The sequence below is a fragment of the Scyliorhinus canicula genome, chromosome 4 (genome assembly GCF_902713615.1).
Source record: "Scyliorhinus canicula chromosome 4, sScyCan1.1, whole genome shotgun sequence".
NCBI classification, from domain to species: Eukaryota; Metazoa; Chordata; class Chondrichthyes; order Carcharhiniformes; family Scyliorhinidae; genus Scyliorhinus; species Scyliorhinus canicula.
The window spans coordinates 52082793-52101063 of NC_052149.1; the positions used below are offsets into that span (position 1 = coordinate 52082793).

At 51.2% G+C, this 18271-nt stretch overlaps 1 protein-coding gene across 1 annotated transcript in view; it reads left to right on the plus strand.

The window, feature by feature from the left end:
- Positions 1–18271, plus strand: part of cc2d1b (coiled-coil and C2 domain containing 1B) — a 130675-nt gene that overhangs the window by 75754 nt on the left and 36650 nt on the right. The window contains exons 13-14 of the mRNA XM_038794246.1: positions 13520–13703; positions 14347–14519. Of these exons, the coding sequence (XP_038650174.1) occupies positions 13520–13703; positions 14347–14519 (357 nt within the window). The remainder of the gene's footprint in view (positions 1–13519; positions 13704–14346; positions 14520–18271) is intronic.

Sequence of the window (18271 nt, forward strand, 5' to 3'; positions counted from 1 at the left end):
CGCCATCGGGGCCTCATATAACAGCCTTACCCATCTAATGAACCCTTCACCAAATCCAAACCTCCCCAACACCTCCCATAGGTACCCCCACTCCACTCTATCGAAGGCCTTCTCCGCATCCAGCGCCACCACTATCTCTGCCTCCCCCTCAATCGCCGGCATCATAATGACATTCAGCAATCTCCGCACATTCGTGTTCAGCTGCCTTCCCTTCACAAAACCTGTCTGGTCCTCATGCACCACCCCTGGCACACAGTCCTCTATCCTGGTGGCCAGGATTTTTGCCAGCACCTTAGCATACACGTTGAGGAGAGATATGGGCCTGTATGACCCACACTGCTGGGGGTCCTTGTCCTTCTTTAAAATTAACGAGATCAGTGCCCGTGACATCGTCGGGGGCAAAGTCCCCCCTTCCCACGCTTCATTAAGTGTCCGCACCAGCAAGGGGCCCACTAGGTCCACGAACTTTTTATAAAATTCCACCGGGAACCCATCCGGCCCCGGTGCCTTCCCTGACTGCATCTGCCCGATCCCCTTAACTAGCTCCTCCAGCTCAGTCGGCGCACCCAGCCCCTCCACCTTCTCCTCCTGCACCTTCGGGAAAGAAAGCCTGTCAAGGAACCTCTCCATTCCCCATCTCTCCCCCGTTGGCTCCGACTGGTACAGTTCCCCGTAAAAGTCCTTGAAGACCTCATTCACCTCTACCCCCTTCCGCACCACATTCCCACTCTTGTCTCTCACTCCAGCAATCTCCTTAGCCGCATCCCGCTGACGGAGCTGATGAGCCAGCATCCTACTCGCCTTTTCACCATGTTCGTACACTGCTCCTTGTGCCTTCCTCCACTGTGCCTCAGCCTTTCTAGTGGTCAGCAAATCAAATTTAGCCTGCAGGCTGCGCCTCTCCCACAACAGTCCCTCCTCTGGTGCCTCTGCATACCTCCTGTCCACCTCCAGCATCTTTCCCACCAGTCTATCCCTCTCACTCCTCTCGCTCCTCTCCCTGTGTGCCCGGATGGATATCAGCTCCCCACGAATTACTGCCTTCAGGGCTTCCCAGACCATCCCCACCTGAACCTCCCCCGTATCATTCACCTCAAGGTACCCCTCAATACTTGCCCGGACCCTCCTACACACCTCCTCCTCCGCCAACAACCCCACATCCAACCGCCACAACGGACGTTGGTCTCGCACCTCCCCCATTTCCAACTCTATCCAATGCGGAGCGTGGTCGGAGATTGCAATGGCCGAATACTCGGCCTCCTCCACTCTCGGAATCAGTCCCCTACTCACCACGAAGAAATCTATCCGAGAGTAGACCCTATGTACGTGGGAGAAGAAAGAGTACTCACGTGCCCTCGGCCTCACAAACCTCCATGGATCCACTCCACCCATCTGATCCATAAACCCTCTCAGTACCTTGGCCGCCGCCGGCCTCCTACCCGTCCTAGAGCTGGACCGATCCAGTGAAGGATCCAACACCGTATTAAAGTCCCCCCCTATGATCAGGCCTCCCGCCTCCAGATCCGGGATCCGTCCCAACATACGCCTCATAAAGCCCGCATCGTCCCAATTTGGGGCATACACACTAGCCAGTACCACCTTCTCTCCTTGTAGCCTGCCCCTAACCATCACATACCTACCCCCCTTATCCGCCACCACCTCCGATGCCTCAAACAACACATTTTTCCCCACCAGAATCGCCACTCCCCGGTTCCTCACATCCAACCCCGAGTGGAAAACCTGCCCCACCCATCCCTTCCTCAGGCGGACCTGGTCCGCCACCCTCAGGTGGGTCTCCTGAAGCATTGCCACATCCGCCTTTAGCCCCTTCAGGTGAGCCAGTACCCTTGACCGCTTCACCGGCCCATTCAACCCTCTCACATTCCAGGTGACCAACCGGATCAGAGGGCGTCCCGCCCCCCTCCCCCGTCGGCTAGCCAAAGCCCGTCGACTGCCCGCCCCAGGCCAGCGTCCCCTGCTCGACCCCGTCCCCAGAGCGACAACCCCTCACCTCTGTCCCCCCAGCCCCCACCAGCTCCTTCTTGACCCTACCAGCAGCAACCCGGTATTCCCCTTTCCCCCCCTCCCTTCCCCCCCAGGCTAGGAACCCTCCCAGCCGCGAACCGTCCTCCATTGTACTTCCGTGGGTCAGCTAACTTCTGCTGACCCCGGAAACTCCCGCCAATAGCCCGACCCCTCCCGAAGTGGGATCATCCCCCAATCTATCCCCCCTCCTGGCACCGCTCCAGCGCGGGGAAGAACCAGTTAAGGCCCCACCTCCCCCGTCACCATCTCCGCCCCCCCAGCCCCGCAGCGCGGGAAACCAGAGGAAAGCCCGCGCTTTCGCCCTGCCCCACCACACCCTTCTGACGCAGCTCCCAAATATCAGCCCCCCTCCATACCCCCACTCCGACATAGAATACAACATACCCCCCCGACTCTCCCCGCAAGATACACAGCCCAAACAATGCCCCAAGCACAAATACAAAAACATAGCAGAACAACCCCCCCGTAAATAACCATATCAAAATTGCAAAAGTACTAAAACAAGAAGAAAAAAACAGAAGAAAAAGAGAACACAGCAACAGCCGAATCCAGCACTAATATCTTACAGCCGACCTCGCAACCCCCAACCCCTAGTTCAAGTCCAGTTTCTCCGTCCGCACGAAGGCCCACGCCTCCTCCAGGGAATCGAAATAATAGTCCCGGTCCGAATAAGTTACCCACAGGCGCGCGGGCGGCAACATTCCGAACTTTATCTTTTTTCTATAAAGCACCTCTTTCGTCCGATTAAATCCGGACCGCCGCTTAGCCACCTCCGCACTCCAGTCCTGGTAGATCCGCACTACCCCATTCTCCCAATTGCTGCTCTTCACCTTCTTGGCCCAGCGCAGCACGCAGTCCCGATCACTGAACCGGTGGAACCTCACCAGCACCGCACGCGGGGGTTCATTGTCCTTAGGCCTCCTGGCCAGTACTCTGTGTGCTCCCTCCAGGTCCAGGGGCAGATGGAGAGACCCGGCCCCCACTAGCGAACCCAGCATTACAGCCACATAGGCTGTCAGGTCCGATCCCTCCAGCCCCTCCGCAAGGCCCAAGATCCGCAGGTTTTTCCGCCTCATGCGGTGATCCAGCTCCTCGAAGCGTTCCTGCCACTTCTTGTGGAGTGCTTCGTGCCCCTCCACCTTACTCACGAGGACCACGGCCTCCTCCTCTCGTTCAATGGCCTGCGTCTGCAACGTCTTGATGGCAGCACCCTGGGTGGACTGAATCTCTGACAGCCTTCTGTTTGTTTCCTGCAGAGAGCTCAGTACTTCATCCTTGAATTCTTTAAAGCAGCGCAGGAGATCAGTTTGTTGTTTCTGGGCCCAGAGTCTCCATTCCCCTGGAGCTCTGTCGGTGGCCATCTTGGATCCCTTCCCCCGTTTTTTCTGAGGAGCTGCTGCTGTTTTTTCCACCTTTCCACTCCGAGTTCGAGGCATGGACTGCAGGGAAAGTCGTTCAGCACACCTTCCCCCACCGGGAGACGTCGAAAAATTTCCGTTTTGGGCTCTCAAAAGAGCCGAAAAGTCTCTTTAAAACGGGAGCTCCCACATGTGTGGCTTATTGCTGCATAACTGCCACCGGAAGTCATTTTTTTTTTTATATATATAATTTTTATTGGAATTTTTTACAGAAAATATAAAACATAACGACAAACAATGAAATGCAACAAAATAACCCATAATAACTGTGACATCCCCAGACCGTATCGGCGCATGTATCACATCCCCCCACCCCCCCAACCCTAATGAACAACAAAAGAACTTAAAAAATATTAAAATTAAATAAACAAACATAGTCATTGTCGGCCCCCCCCCTTTTCCCTCCCCTTTTCCCTCCCCGGGTTGCTGCTGCTGCTGTCCCCGTACCCTATCGTTGAGCCAGAAAGTCGAGAAAAGGCTGCCACCGCCTAAAGAACCCTTGTACCGACCCTCTCAGGGCGAATTTGACCTTCTCTAGCTTAATGAAACCCGCCATGTCATTGATCCAGGTCTCCACGCTTGGGGGCCTCGCATCCTTCCATTGTAGCAAGATCCTTCGCCGGGCTACTAGGGACGCAAAGGCCAGCACACCGGCCTCTTTCGCCTCCTGCACTCCCGGCTCCACCCCAACCCCAAAAATCGCGAGTCCCCATCCTGGCTTGACCCTGGATCCCACCACCCTCGACACCGTCCTCGCCACCCCCTTCCAGAACTCCTCCAGTGCCGGGCATGCCCAGAACATATGGGCATGGTTCGCTGGTCTCCCCGAGCACCTGACACACCTGTCCTCACCCCCAAAGAACCTACTCATCCTCGTCCCAGTCATGTGGGCCCGGTGCAGCACCTTGAATTGGATGAGGCTAAGCTGCGCACACGAGGAGGAAGAATTAACCCTCTCCAGGGCATCAGCCCATGTCCCGTCTTCGATCTGTTCCCCCAGTTCCCCCTCCCACTTCGTTTTCAGCTCCTCTACTGACGCCTCCTCCGCCTCCTGCATAACCTTGTAGATATCAGATATCTTCCCCTCTCCGACCCAGACCCCCGAAAGCACCCTGTCGCTCACCCCCCTCGCGGGAAGCGAAGGGAATCCCTCCACCTGCCGCCTAGCAAATGCCTTTACCTGCAGATACCTGAACATGTTCCCCGGGGGGAGCCCAAATTTCTCCTCCAACTCCCCCAGGCTCGCAAACCTCCCATCAATAAACAGGTCCCTCAGCTGTCTGATGCCCGCTCTGTGCCAACCCTGAAATCCCCCATCAATGTTCCCCGGGACGAACCTATGGTTCCCCCTTAACGGAGCCTCCATCGAGCCCCCCACTTCTCCCCTATGTCGCCTCCACTGCCCCCAAATCTTGAGGGTAGCCGCCACCACCGGACTCGTGGTATACCTCGTAGGAGGGAACGGCCACGGCGCCGTTACCAGGGCCCCCAGGCTTGTATCGCCACAGGACGCCCTCTCCATCCGTTTCCATGCTGCCCCCTCCCCCTCCATTACCCACTTGCGCACCATCGACACATTGGCCGCCCAATAATACCCCGAGAGATTGGGTAATGCCAGCCCCCCACCATCTCTACCCCGCTCCAAGAAGACCCTCTTCACCCTCGGGGTCCCATGCGCCCAAACAAAGCTCATGATGCTGCTAGTCACCCTTCTAAAAAAGGCCCTAGGGATAAAGATGGGCAAACACTGAAAAAGGAACAAGAACCTCGGGAGAACCGTCATTTTGACGGACTGCACTCTACCCGCCAACGATAGCGGCACCATGTCCCACCTTTTAAATTCCTCTTCCATCTGCTCCACCAGCCTGGTAAAATTAAGCTTATGGAGAGTCCCCCAACTCCTGGCCACCTGCACCCCCAGGTATCTGAAACTCTTCACTGCCCTCTTAAATGGGAGTCTCCCGATTCCCTCCTCCTGATCACCCGGGTGTACTACAAATACCTCACTCTTGCCTAAATTTAACTTGTAGCCCGAGAAGCCCCCAAATTCCGCTAACAGCTCCATCACCCCCGGCATTCCCCCTTCTGGATCCGCCACATACAACAGCAGGTCGTCCGCATACAGCGATACATGATGTTCCTCCCCACCCCGCACCAGACCCCTCCATCTCCCTGACTCCCTCAACGCCATAGCCAAAGGTTCAATCGCCAGTGCAAAGAGCAAGGGGGACAGGGGGCACCCCTGCCTGGTCCCACGGTAGAGCCTAAAGTACTCCGATCTCCTTCTATTGGTAACTACACTCGCCATCGGAGCCGCGTAGAGCAGCCTCACCCATTTGATGAATCCCTCCCCGAATCCGAACCGCTCCAGCACCTCCCACAGGTACCCCCACTCAACTCTATCAAATGCTTTCTCCGCATCCAGCGCCACCACTATCTCAGCCTCCCCCTCCACTGCCGGCATCATAATAACATTTAGTAGTCTCCGCACATTCGTGTTGAGCTGCCGTCCCTTGGCAAATCCTGTCTGATCCTCATGTATCACCCCTGGCACACAGTCCTCTATCCTGGTGGCCAGGATCTTCGCCAGCAACTTAGCGTCAACATTGAGGAGCGAGATAGGCCTGTATGATCCACACTGCAAGGGGTCCTTATCCCGCTTCAGGATCAGAGAGATCAGTGCCCGCGACATCGTCGGGGGCAAAGCCCCCCCCTCCCATGCCTCATTGAAGGCTCGCACCAACAGGGGGCCCACCAGATCTGCATACTTTTTATAAAATTCCACCGGGAACCCGTCCGGCCCCGGCGCCTTACCTGACTGCATTTGCCCGATCCCCCTGACTAGCTCCTCCAACTCTATCGGCGCCCCCAGCCCCTCTACCAGCTCCTCTTGAACCCTTGGGAAGCATAGCCTGTTCATGAAGCTCTCCATCCCCCCTCTCCCCATCGGAGGTTCTGACCGGTACAGTTCCTCGTAGAAGTCCCTAAAGACCCCATTTACTTCTGTCCCCTTCTGCATTACATTCCCACCCCTATCCGTCACTCCACCAATTTCCCTAGCCGCATCCCGCCTGCGGAGCTGATGCTCCACCATCCTGCTCGCCTTCTCCCCATACTCATATACCGCGCCCTGCGACCTCCTCCACTGTGTCTCTGCCTTTCTGGTGGTCAACAAGTCAAATTTGGCCTGCAAACTACGCCGTTCCCCCAGCAACCCCTCCTCCAGTGCCTCCGCGTATCTCCTGTCCACATCCAGGAGCTCCCCCACCAGTCTCTCCCTCTCCTTCCTCTCCCTCCTTTCCCTATGGGTCCGTATGGAGATCAGCTCCCCCCGGATCACTGCTTTCAGAGCCTCCCAGACCATCCCCACCCGGACCTCCCCCGTGTCGTTGGTATCAAGATACCCCTCAATACTTCCCCGGACCCTCCTACACACCTCCTCATCAGCCAGCAGCCCCACATCCAGTCGCCAGAGCGGGCGCTGGTCCCGCGCCTCCCCCATCTCCAGATCAACCCAGTGCGGAGCATGGTCTGAAATTGCTATGGCCGAATACTCTGCATCCTGCACCTTCGGGATCAATCCCCTGCTCAGGATGAAGAAATCTATTCGGGAATAGACCCTATGGACATGGGAGAAAAAGGAATACTCCCGCGCTCTCGGCCTCCCAAACCTCCAGGGATCCACCCCTCCCATCTGGTCCAAAAACCCCCTCAGTACTTTGGCCGCCGCCGGTCTCCTACCCGTCCTTGAACTGGACCGGTCCAGTGTGGGATCCAGCACTGTGTTAAAGTCTCCCCCCATGATCAGGCCCCCTGCCTCTAGGTCCGGAATGAGGCCCAACAAGCGCCTCATGAAGCCGGCATCATCCCAATTCGGGGCACATATATTAACCAGCACCACCTTCTCTCCCTGCAGTCTACCCTTCACCATAATATATCTGCCCTCCTTGTCCGACACCACCTCAGCCGCCTCGAACGCCACCCTCTTCCCCACCAGAATCGCCACCCCCCGGTTCTTCGCGTCCAATCCTGAGTGAAAAAACCTGCCCCACCCACCCCTTCCTCAGACGAACCTGGTCCGCCACCTTCAAGTGGGTCTCCTGGAGCATAGCCACGTCCGCCTTCAGCCCCTTCAGATGAGAAATTACCCTAGTTGTCTTAACCGGCCCATTCAGCCCCCTCACGTTCCAGGTAATCAGACGGATCAGAGGGCAACCCGCCCCTCTCCCCCGCCGGCTAGCCATAGCTTATCGACTGCTCGCCCCAGGCCAGCTCGCCCCGCCTGACCCATTCCCCATGGCGATAACGCCTCTCCTCCACCCCCCCGGCCCATGCCAGCTCCTTCCTGGCCATTCCAGCAGCAACCCGGTATCCCCCCACACCCCCCCAGGCTAGGACCCCTCCTAGCCGCGACGCACCCTCCATGGTACTTCCGTGAGTCAGCTGACTTCTGCTGACCCGGCTGCTCCTGCCAAAACCCATCTCCCAGCATGGGGTCATCCCCCTCTTGCCACACCTCCTTGGCCCCGCTTCAGCGTGGGAAAGAAAACCAGTAGAGGCCACGCCCCCACCTCCAGCTCCGCCCCCCCCTGCCCCGCAGCGCGGACAACCAGAGGAAAGCCCGCGCTTTCACCCTGCCACACCCCACCCTTCTGACGCAGCTCCTCAAAATCCAGTTTCACCCCAACCCCCAGCCCCGTACCGAAGAGAACATATAAAGCACATGCCCCCAACGTTCCCCACTTACCCCACACCCATACCCAACAGACAAACCCACCCGGAAACAGAGCAAAAAGAAAACCAGCATAAAAAAAACACGTGTCAAAATTGAAGAACAGCAACAGCAAAAACAGCAACGGCCATAGCGTGTCCCCAGACCCTAGTTCGAGTCCAACTTCTCCGCCTGTACAAAGGCCCACGCCTCCTCCGGGGACTCGAAGTAGTGGTGCCGGTCCTTATATGTCACCCATAGACGCGCAGGCTGCTGCATTCCAAATCTGACCTGCTTGGCATGCAGCACCGCCTTTGTCCGGTTGAACCCGGCCCGCCGCTTTGCCACCTCCGCACTCCAGTCCTGGTAGATTCGCACTATCGAATTCTCCCACTTGCTGCTCCTCTCTTTCTTGGCCCAGCGCAGCACACACTCCCGGTCACTAAATCGATGGAACCGCACCAGCACCGCCCGCACTAAATCGATGGAACCGCACCAGCCACCGGAAGTCATTAAGAGGCAATTTAGCATGGTCAATCCACCTAACCGGCACATCTCTGGACTGTGGGAGGAAACCAGAACACCCGGAGGAAACCCCGGCAGACGCTGGACAAATGTGCAAACTCCACCCAGACAATCACCTACGGTTGGAATCTAACCTGGGTCCCTGGTGCTCTGGTACAGCAGTGCTAGCCACCGTGCCGAATACTGCAGGAAGATAAATCAATGCCTGTTTCTTGCACTGATATACAGGCTAGTGCCAAAGACCTGGTGAAGATTGATGAGGGGGAGAATCCTTAATCTGTGAATAAGCAAGCGATGAGCTGTGCATAAGCAAGTGATGGTTAGATTTTAGATAGGATCACGCGGATGATAATTTAAGAACTGTTCTTTTAACTGCCTGTTCAACAAACCTGAAGGAAAATGCAGACCACAATATCTGCCGTCTGATGACATCAGAGGCGGGAGCCAGTGGGAACCTGGGTTTGAATCCAGCAGATGGTGAAATTTGCATTGAATAAAAATCTGAAATCAAAAGTCTAATGATACCATGAAACACTGTTAATTGTCATGACCCATGTGGTCCACTAATGTCCTTTAGTGAAATAAATCTGTCATCCTACTGGTCTGGCCTACATGTGCCTCCAGATCCACAGCTATGTAGTTGATTCTTAAATGCCCCCTCCAATTATGAATGGACAGTAAATGCTGGCCCAGCATGAAAGAATTTTAAAAAAAAGTTGTGGCTGCCATTTTACAATCTCTGGGCATTGTAAACGGTCTCTTTCTATATGAGGGTTCCAGCATGTCACTCTTAGATGATTAACATTAATAGGGTAGAATCAATCTTATCTCAAAAGCATTTTTCAAATTCATTCTTACAGAATGTGGGTGTCACTGGCTTGGCAATTTATGGCCCATCCCTAGTTGCTGCTGAGAAGGTGGTGGTGAGCTGCCGTCTTGAACCCCTGCCGTCCCTCAGGTGTAGGTACACCCGCAGTGCTGTTAGGGAGCGTTCCAGGATTTTAACTCCGTAACAGTGAAGAAACCGATATATTTCCAAGTCAGGATTGTGAGTGACTTGGAGAGGAACTCATTTCCAGCTGGTGGTTTTCCCAGATTGTTGCAGCTGCACTCATACAGGCAAGTGGAGAATATTCCATCATATTCCTGACTTGTGCCTTGTAGATGCTGCCCAAGCTTGGGGAACCAGGAGGTGAGTTACTTGCAGCAGGATTCCTAGCCTTTGACTTGATCTTGAAGCCACAGTATTTATACAACCACTCAGCGGGGCAAAGACCAGGACATTGCCCCGCACCTGTCTGCATCTACGGAGAGACTGACACCCCAAATATGGCCACCAGGGACAGGGCTTCAGCTCAATTTTCAGAATCATTGACATGGTGCTAAAGAAGGATATTCAGAAACCCACAAGCTTGGGCATGGCCAGAACATAGCCACATGATTGCCCGACCCCCTGCAAAGCACTCACACCTGTCTTCCACCCTTTCAAAGAACGGACTCTTCCTGGACCTCATCAGGTGAGCCCTATATACCACTTAAGTTGTATTAAACCAAGCCTCGCACATGATGACATGGAGTTAACCCTACACAGAGTCTCTCCCCACCTCACCATCCAACACTGGCTCCAACTTCTCCTCCCACTTGGCCGTAACACCCTCCACCGATAATGAATCCTCCGCCATAATCTGTTCATAGATACCAGAAATACTAGCTTCCTCCGACCCTGCGCGCAGAAGAACCCCCTCCATTAGTGAGGCTGGCGGTGCCACGGGAAATATCGCCCCTACTATCAAAGCACGAGTGGAACACCTGGCTCACCAAGTCCTTCTGAAGCCTAGTCTGATCCCTCACCCGCAGGTGGGTCTCCTGCAAAAGCACCACTTTTATCGGCTCTTAAATTCTTCAAACAGGAGAAAACTGTTGCTCGTTTCACTGGACCCCCTAGCGTTTGAACATTCCCACTTTTGACCTTCTGTTGGAAGGAAGGGCATTGATGAAGCGGCTGAAGGTTGCCTCCCCTATTTTAACTAGTACTGAGAGGTCTAGAAGGCAAATGTATCACTTGTAAAAGCAGATAAGTGGTTAGTTAACAGTAAATAATAATCAGATTTGTTAACTTTTAAAATAGGGGCAGCATGGTGGCGCAGTGGTTAGCATTGCTGCCTCACGGCGCCAAGGTCCCAGGTTCGATCCCGGCTCTGGATCACTATCCGTGTGGAGTTTGCACATTCTCCCCGTGTTTGCGTGGATTTCACCCCCACAGCCCAAAGATGTGCGGGGTAGGTGGATTGGCCATGCTAAATTGCCGCTTAATTGGAAAAAATTAATTGGGTACTCTTAAAAAATTTTTTAAAACTTTAAAATTGGATTGTCAGTTCATACAGTATGTGGATTTGATGCTGACTTTCAAAAGGGAACAATAGAACTGGGGGTCCGAAGCAGTGAGTTTCAATTCCTAGTGGGGTTGTGGGATGGGTGGGGTCACGAGGTCCAAGGTTGAACGGTGGCCATGGAGAGGAGACTGTCAGGAAGCTTTTTTTCCCCTATTTATTTTTATTACATCAGTAACAGCTGTAACCGAGACATCCGGTTTAGATACAAACATGAGCACATCAGCGTGATCTTAAAGCTGTTTCCTTCCACTGAAACTGAAGGATTCTGTCTAATTGCCTGTGTCAAGAGCTCTATAGCTAATGCGAACAAAAAGAGGGCTGAGGGGCAACCTTGCCTAGTCCCTCGTCGGAGGCTAAAATTCTCAAATCTATAACCATTTGTCAGCACTGCTGCCAGGGGGCAGCACCTGTATCCACTTAACATATCCCCCTCCCAACCCAACCCAAATCTCCGCAGTGAATAAAACAAGTATTTAATCTTTCTCTGCGCCCAAAGAAATCACCAACCCATTTAATACCTGTTTCTGAAAGGTTTTCAAATCAACATTCAGAAGTGAGATAGGCCTATAGAATTTAGATTTCGATTTATTGCTATGTGTACCAAGGAACAGTGAAAAGTATTGTTCTGCGTACAGTCCAGGCAGATTGTTCCATACATGAAAAACATTGCACATTTTGTAAATACATAGACATCAGGTTAAGCATACAGAACGTTGTACTACAACAGTGGAGAAGATGCATAAAGAGATCAGTTCAGTCCATAAGAGGGTCATTCAGGCGTCCAGTGACAGTGGGGCAGAAGCTGTTTTTGAATCTGTTAGTGCATGTTCTTAGACTTTTGTATCTTCTGTCCGATGGAAGAAGTTGGAAGGGGTCTTTGATTATGCTGCCCGCTTTCTCAAGGCAATGGACGTGTAGACAGAGTCAACGGATGGGAGGCGGGTTTGCATGATGCACTGGGCTGTGCTCACGACTCTCTGTAGCTTCTTACCATTTTCGGCCGAGCAGTTGCCATGCCAAGCTGTGATGCAACCAGATAGGTAGCTTTCGTTGGTACATCTATAAAAGAGAGTCAATGTAGACATGCTGAATTTCCTTAGTTTCCTGAGTAAGTATAGGCACTGTTGTGTTTTCTTGGTCGTAGCGCGACATGGGTAGATCGGGACAGATTGTTAGTGATGTGTACACCTAGGAATTTGGAGTTGTCGACTATCTCCACCTTGGCACCATTGATGCAGACAGGGATCTGCACGACATTTCGCATCCTGAAGTCGATAACCAGCTCTTTTGTTTTGCTGACATTTAGGGAGAGATTATTGTTGTTGCACCATGCCACTAGGTTCTCTATCTCCCTCTCGTACTCTAACCCATTGTTGTTTGAGATCTGACGCATGACGGTCATGTCATCAGCGTACTTGTTGATGGAGATGGATAGGAAGCACGTTTCTCAGGGTTCTTGCCTGCTGTTATAGCCCCCAAGGTGACGGCCCAATTAATCTCCTCATAAGCCTCGTGGAGTACAGGGAGGAGGCCCTTCAGCAGGCTTGTTAATTCCACAGGATAAAACCCAGCCCAGGTAGGAGTGGGGTACCAGAATAGTCCCGACTGGAACTTCTGCTGTCCCACTTTAAATCTGGTTACTACAATTGTTGCTTTAACTCAGAACACTTGGTTTACTCTTTGAATTCTTATTAACAATACCTTGTCTCTGTTCTCTTAACTTCAGGTGTCTTAAATGTTCTTTTTTTAGAATTAGAACAGTACAGCACAGAACAGGCCCTTCGGCCCTCGATGTTGTGCCGAGCAATGATCACCCTACTCAAGCCCACGTATACCTATACCAGTAACCCAACAACCCCCATTAACCTTACTTTTTAGGACACTAAGGGCAATTTAGCCTGGCCAATCCACCTAACCCGCACATCTTTGGACTGTGGGAGGAAACCGGAGCACCCGGAGGAAACCCACGCACACACGGGGAGGATGTGCAGACTCCGCACAGACAGTGACCCAGCCGGGAATCGAACCTGTGACCCTGGAGCTGTGAAGCATTTTATGCTAACCACCATGCTACCGTGCTGCCCCGTTTCTGTCCTAATTTTGATGACTTAATTATCTACGTAATTCTATTGATCTTGTACCTAATTATATTTAGGGTTTGAGACACTATGGTAGGTCATGAACTAATCTTTTTAGATTATACATTAGTTTAATTAATTTCAATAAAAATTAATTCCCATGTTTTGCTCATTCTGTATACATCCTATTGTGCCACATAACTCCAGATTAGACTTTTGATGCTCAGAAATATATTTTTTAATAGTTAATAATTAAACATTTTGGTTATTCTGCAGCTTTAAACTAAATTTACACAAGGAGTTTAATGTAGTTCTGAATTCTTGCCTATCTTATATACTTTATCTTAGAATGGAACTCCTCAACTAGCTACACAATCTCCAGTTACAAATAAGCCAACAAAGCTTGCAGATCATGGAATACAAACAGCTGGGCCAACACTGACCTTACCAGCTGCATCAGAGGAAAGGCAATCCCCCAAACCATTAAAGAAGCCAACACCAAATGATCAGCTGATTCAGCTCAGTTCAGTCGGTATATTTCTTTTTAATCACTGCCATGTCTTTAATGCAAACATAGGTTTATGAATAGATGCATGATGGCATTCTTTTGTTTTGTGTGAAAATCTCCAACTGATTTTGTTTTTATTACTTTCTCAGAGTTACAAAGTCAGAGCTCAGTGTGGACAGGGGCAACCCCTAATCCAGCTCCTTGCCTGCTCCAAAAACCAATTCATGGTCCCCACAAAAGAGACATACCAGATCCAGGAATTACACCTGACCTCACGCTCATCTTAGCCAAAAGGCCGAGAAGCAATTCCAACTGATTATTTGAATAAATTGGAGTAACATTGCTGCCAGTCCAGTATGCAGAGCAAGGAAGCAATTGAGCATCTCAGTTCTTTCCTACATGTCGTATCAGATCAAGATCTCAGCTGAGTGAGGGACTGAAACTTGAGTCCCACACCTTTATGCCTTTGTGTGCTAGTTTAATAGACTTTCAAATAATTCTGCATGAACAGTGGATAAACTTTAAAACAACTGGTCGGTGTTTGAATGGAAAAGGCAGGTTCTAATGTTTTGCTTTATTTAATTTAGTACTTAAAATCTTTGAAATGGATAAGGGGTTTCTCAACTATACTGTATTTCACCTGCAAACTGCTTGTATTTCTCTGTAGCTCAGCAGCAATTGGAATTTATTCAGAATAGGAAGCAACAGTACATGAAAGCTGCTGTGCAAGCAAAACAAAAGAAGAACCTGGAACAAGCAAAACATTTCCTTCGAACTGCAAAAGGTTTTGATCCAATGATTGTGGCTATCCAAAGTGGGAAACCAGTTGATATTTCTAAGGTTCGACAAAGCTGATGGATAATATAGATAACATTTTGGAATCAGGCTATTATACTTTCTAACATATGATGTATTGTTATAGGGTAAGATTTGAATTTCAGCCCAATGCTTTCACTCCATTTTCAGCCACTGAGGTTCCATTGTGTGTGTTATTCCCTCCTTAAACTGCTTCATCTCTCTATCTTCTTTTTCACTTCTTTTCATTATTACGACCCTTCACGGTAAATGGCAGCGCGGTAGCACAAGTGGGTAGCACTGTGGCTTCACAGCGCCAGGGTCCCAGTTTCGATTCCCCGCTGGGCCACTGTCTGTGCAGAGTCTGCACATTCTCCCCGTGTCTGCGTGGGTTTCCCCCCAGGTGCTCCGGTTTCCTCCCACAGTCCAAAGATGTGCAGGTTAGGTGGATTGGCAATGCTAAATTGCCCTTCGTGTTTAAAAGGTTAGGAGGGGTTATTGGGTTGTGGGGATAGGGTGGAAGGGAGGGCTTAAATGGGTTTGTGCAGACTCGATGGGCCAAATGGCCTCCTTCTGCACTGTATGTTCTATGTTCTTAAAACGCCTACTTTCATCAACTTTATATACTTCTTAATTTGTCCTCCTTTGGCTTGGTATTTCTTTTCCTTCCTTTTCAGTGAAAAGCTTTAAAACTTGGGCGGCATGGTGGCATAGTGGTTAGCACTGCAGCCTCACAGCTCCAAGGTCCACGTTCAATTCCTGCCTTAGGTGGAGTTTGCACTTTCTCCCCATGTCTGCGTGGGTTTCCTCCAGGTGCTCTGGTTTCCTCCCACTTTCCAAAGAAATGCAGGTTAGGTGGATTGGCTAAATTGTCGTTGGTGTCCCAAAGGTTAGGTGGGGTTTACAGGTATCGGATAGAGGTGTAGGCTTAAGTAGCCTACTAAAGGCTACTTAACGGCCAGTGCAGATTCGATGAGCCTCCTTCTACACTGTAAATTGTATGATTCTATGAATTCACTGCATTAAAGATGGTGCTAAATAAAGCTAAATTATAGTTTCAGCACAGAGATCAATGATTAGCCCATTATGTTTTGGATTATATATGTACATGATTGATTTGAAGCTGAGAACAGAAACAAAAGTTCTCTTAAATTTTCAGATTCTACCAAATGGAGGAAATGAGGTCCAGTGAACTGGTAAATAACAAATATGAATAAATGCAAGATAATAAGACAAAAACGAGAAATTAACAGTATATCGATCCTGAGAGATCAAAAATCTATTGATCTCAGTCTTGAGTTTACTTAATAAGGGAGCATCCATAAGTTCCGAAGATTCACCTCTGAATAAAAGAAATCTCCTCATCTCTGTCCTAATAATGGACAGGAGAGACAAATGCTGCTGGAGGTCGGCAGGAAAGTAGAGTTGAGGCCACAATCAGATCTGCCAAGATCTTATCAAATGGCAGAACAGGGGCGAAATTCTCCGACCCCACGCAGGGTCGGAGAATAGGCGGGAAGCGGCGTTATTTCCGCTCCCGCAGGTTTTGTCATTCTCCCGCCGGTCAAAAACCGGCGTTGTGCAAATCCCGCCGGCAGCCTGTAAAAAGAGCTGGCGCCGGCGGGATTTCATTTTTAAAAAAAATTACCTTAAATCTCCGGCCCGGATGGGCCGAAGTCCCGCCGCTGGGAGGCCTTCTCCCGCCGCCGAGGTTTAAACCACCTCTGGAACGGCGGGCTCAGCGGCGCGAGCGGGCCCCCGGGGTCCTGGGGGGGCGGGGGGCGAACGGACCCGGGGGGGGTGCCCCCACGGAGGCCTGGCCCGCGATCGGGGCCCCCCGCTCACTCTGCGGGGCAGTGCCGTGGGGGCACTCTTTCTCCTTCCGCGCCGCCACGGCCTCCTCCATGGCGGACGCGGAGGAGAACCCCGCATCGCGCATGCGCCGGCAGTGAGGTCAGCGGCCAGCTGCCGCTGACGTCACTGCCGGCGCATGCGCCGACCGCCGAAAGCCTTTCGGCCAGCCCCGCTTCCGACGGCGCCGGGTGTTGGCGCCAGTCTAACGGTGCAAACTGCTCCGGCGCGGGGCTGGCCCCCAAAGGTGGGGAGAATTCCCCACCTTTGGGGAGGCGCGACCCCTGAGTGGTTGGCGCCACTCCCCTACGCCGGCACCCTCCGTCACGCCGGGTAGGGGAGAATCCAGCCCCAGATTTGAGGGAGTAAATGGGCTAATTTTGTTCTTAATTTCTATGTTCGTATGACCCCTTATCCTGAGACTAGGTTCCCAAGTGAGTGAAAATAACCTCTGATGTCTACTCTGTCAAGCCTCTTCAGAATCTTGCATATTTTGAAATACGAATTGTCATTCTTCTAAACCCCAGGTATAAATCCCCAATTTACTCAGCCTCCCATTGTTGGATTACCTTTTTATCCTGGGAACCAATCTAGAGTTCTGCCTCCCAAGGCAAGTATGTCCTTTCTTCAATGTGGAGATGCCGGCGTTGGACTGGGGTGAGCACAGTAAGAAGTCTTACAACACCAGGTTAAAGTCCAACAGGTTTGTTTCAAACACGAGCTTTCGGAGCACGGCTCCTTCTTCAGGTGAATGGCATTCACCTGAAGAAGGAGCCGTGCTCCGAAAGCTCGTGTTTGAAACAAACCTGTTGGACTTTAACCTGGTGTTGTAAGACTTCTTACTTTCTTCAATGTGGGGAGGGAGGTCTTTTGTGCAGTGGGTAGCATCCCTGGCCCTGAGCCAGAAGCTCTAGGTTCAAATCCCACACCAGACTTGAAGCCCAAGGAAGGTGAGTTCATAACACGGCATAACAATTTGCACATCAACTTGTAAATCCCTCCAACATAAGGCACTGATGGATGGAGAGATTCCTGGATCAGCTATGTGATGAAAATAAATTTGAGCCTCTACCATCACTATCCACAACTCAAGGCACAACATACACTGTTACATGAATTTCGCCAAAGTAACTGACTCCTTGGGCGGCCAGTTGGCTGGGTGGCTGGCATGAGTCAGATTGGTGCCAACAGCACAGGGTTCAATCCCTGTTCCAGGTGGGGTGGATTTGGTACCTGCCTCCTTGCCTTTCCCATGGTGGAAGCTATCGCTCAATGAGACATACCTGTCTTCGGGCAGCGAACTCAAGAAGAAAATATGGAAGCCAAAGCTCTGCACTACACTCCAGGTGTGTTCTCACCAAAGCAACTGTAACAGGACTTTCTTATTCTTGTATTCCAATCCCCTTAAAGGTCAACATGCCATTTGCCTTCCTAATTGCTTGGTGCACCTACATGCTTATCTTGCGTTCCTTGTAGGTGTACACCAAAGTCTCTCTGAACATGAACATTTAAAAAGTTCACGCCTTTTAAAGAAATATTCAGATCTTGTAATTTTGCATTCAAAGTGAATAACCTCGTGTTTCCACCACATTATATTCCATTTGCCACCTTGTTGCCCTCTAATTTATGCTGTTCAAATCTCTCTGCAATCTCTGTTCTCCTCAAAGCTAACTTTCTTACCTACCATTGTATTATCAGCAAATTTAGATACATTACTTTTGCTCTCTACGAGTTAATATAAATTGAAAATAGCTGAGGCTTCAGTGGCACCTCACTAGTTACAGCATGCTAGCTTGATCCAATAACACATCAATGCTAAGATATTACACTCAACTACATGAATCCTTACCTTACATGTTAACCGTGGTGCATTTGATCTTCTCAAGGTGGGGAAATCCCGATAAGTCTGCCAGCCAGTCTGGAGCTGTGGGTGGTGCTGCTGATCG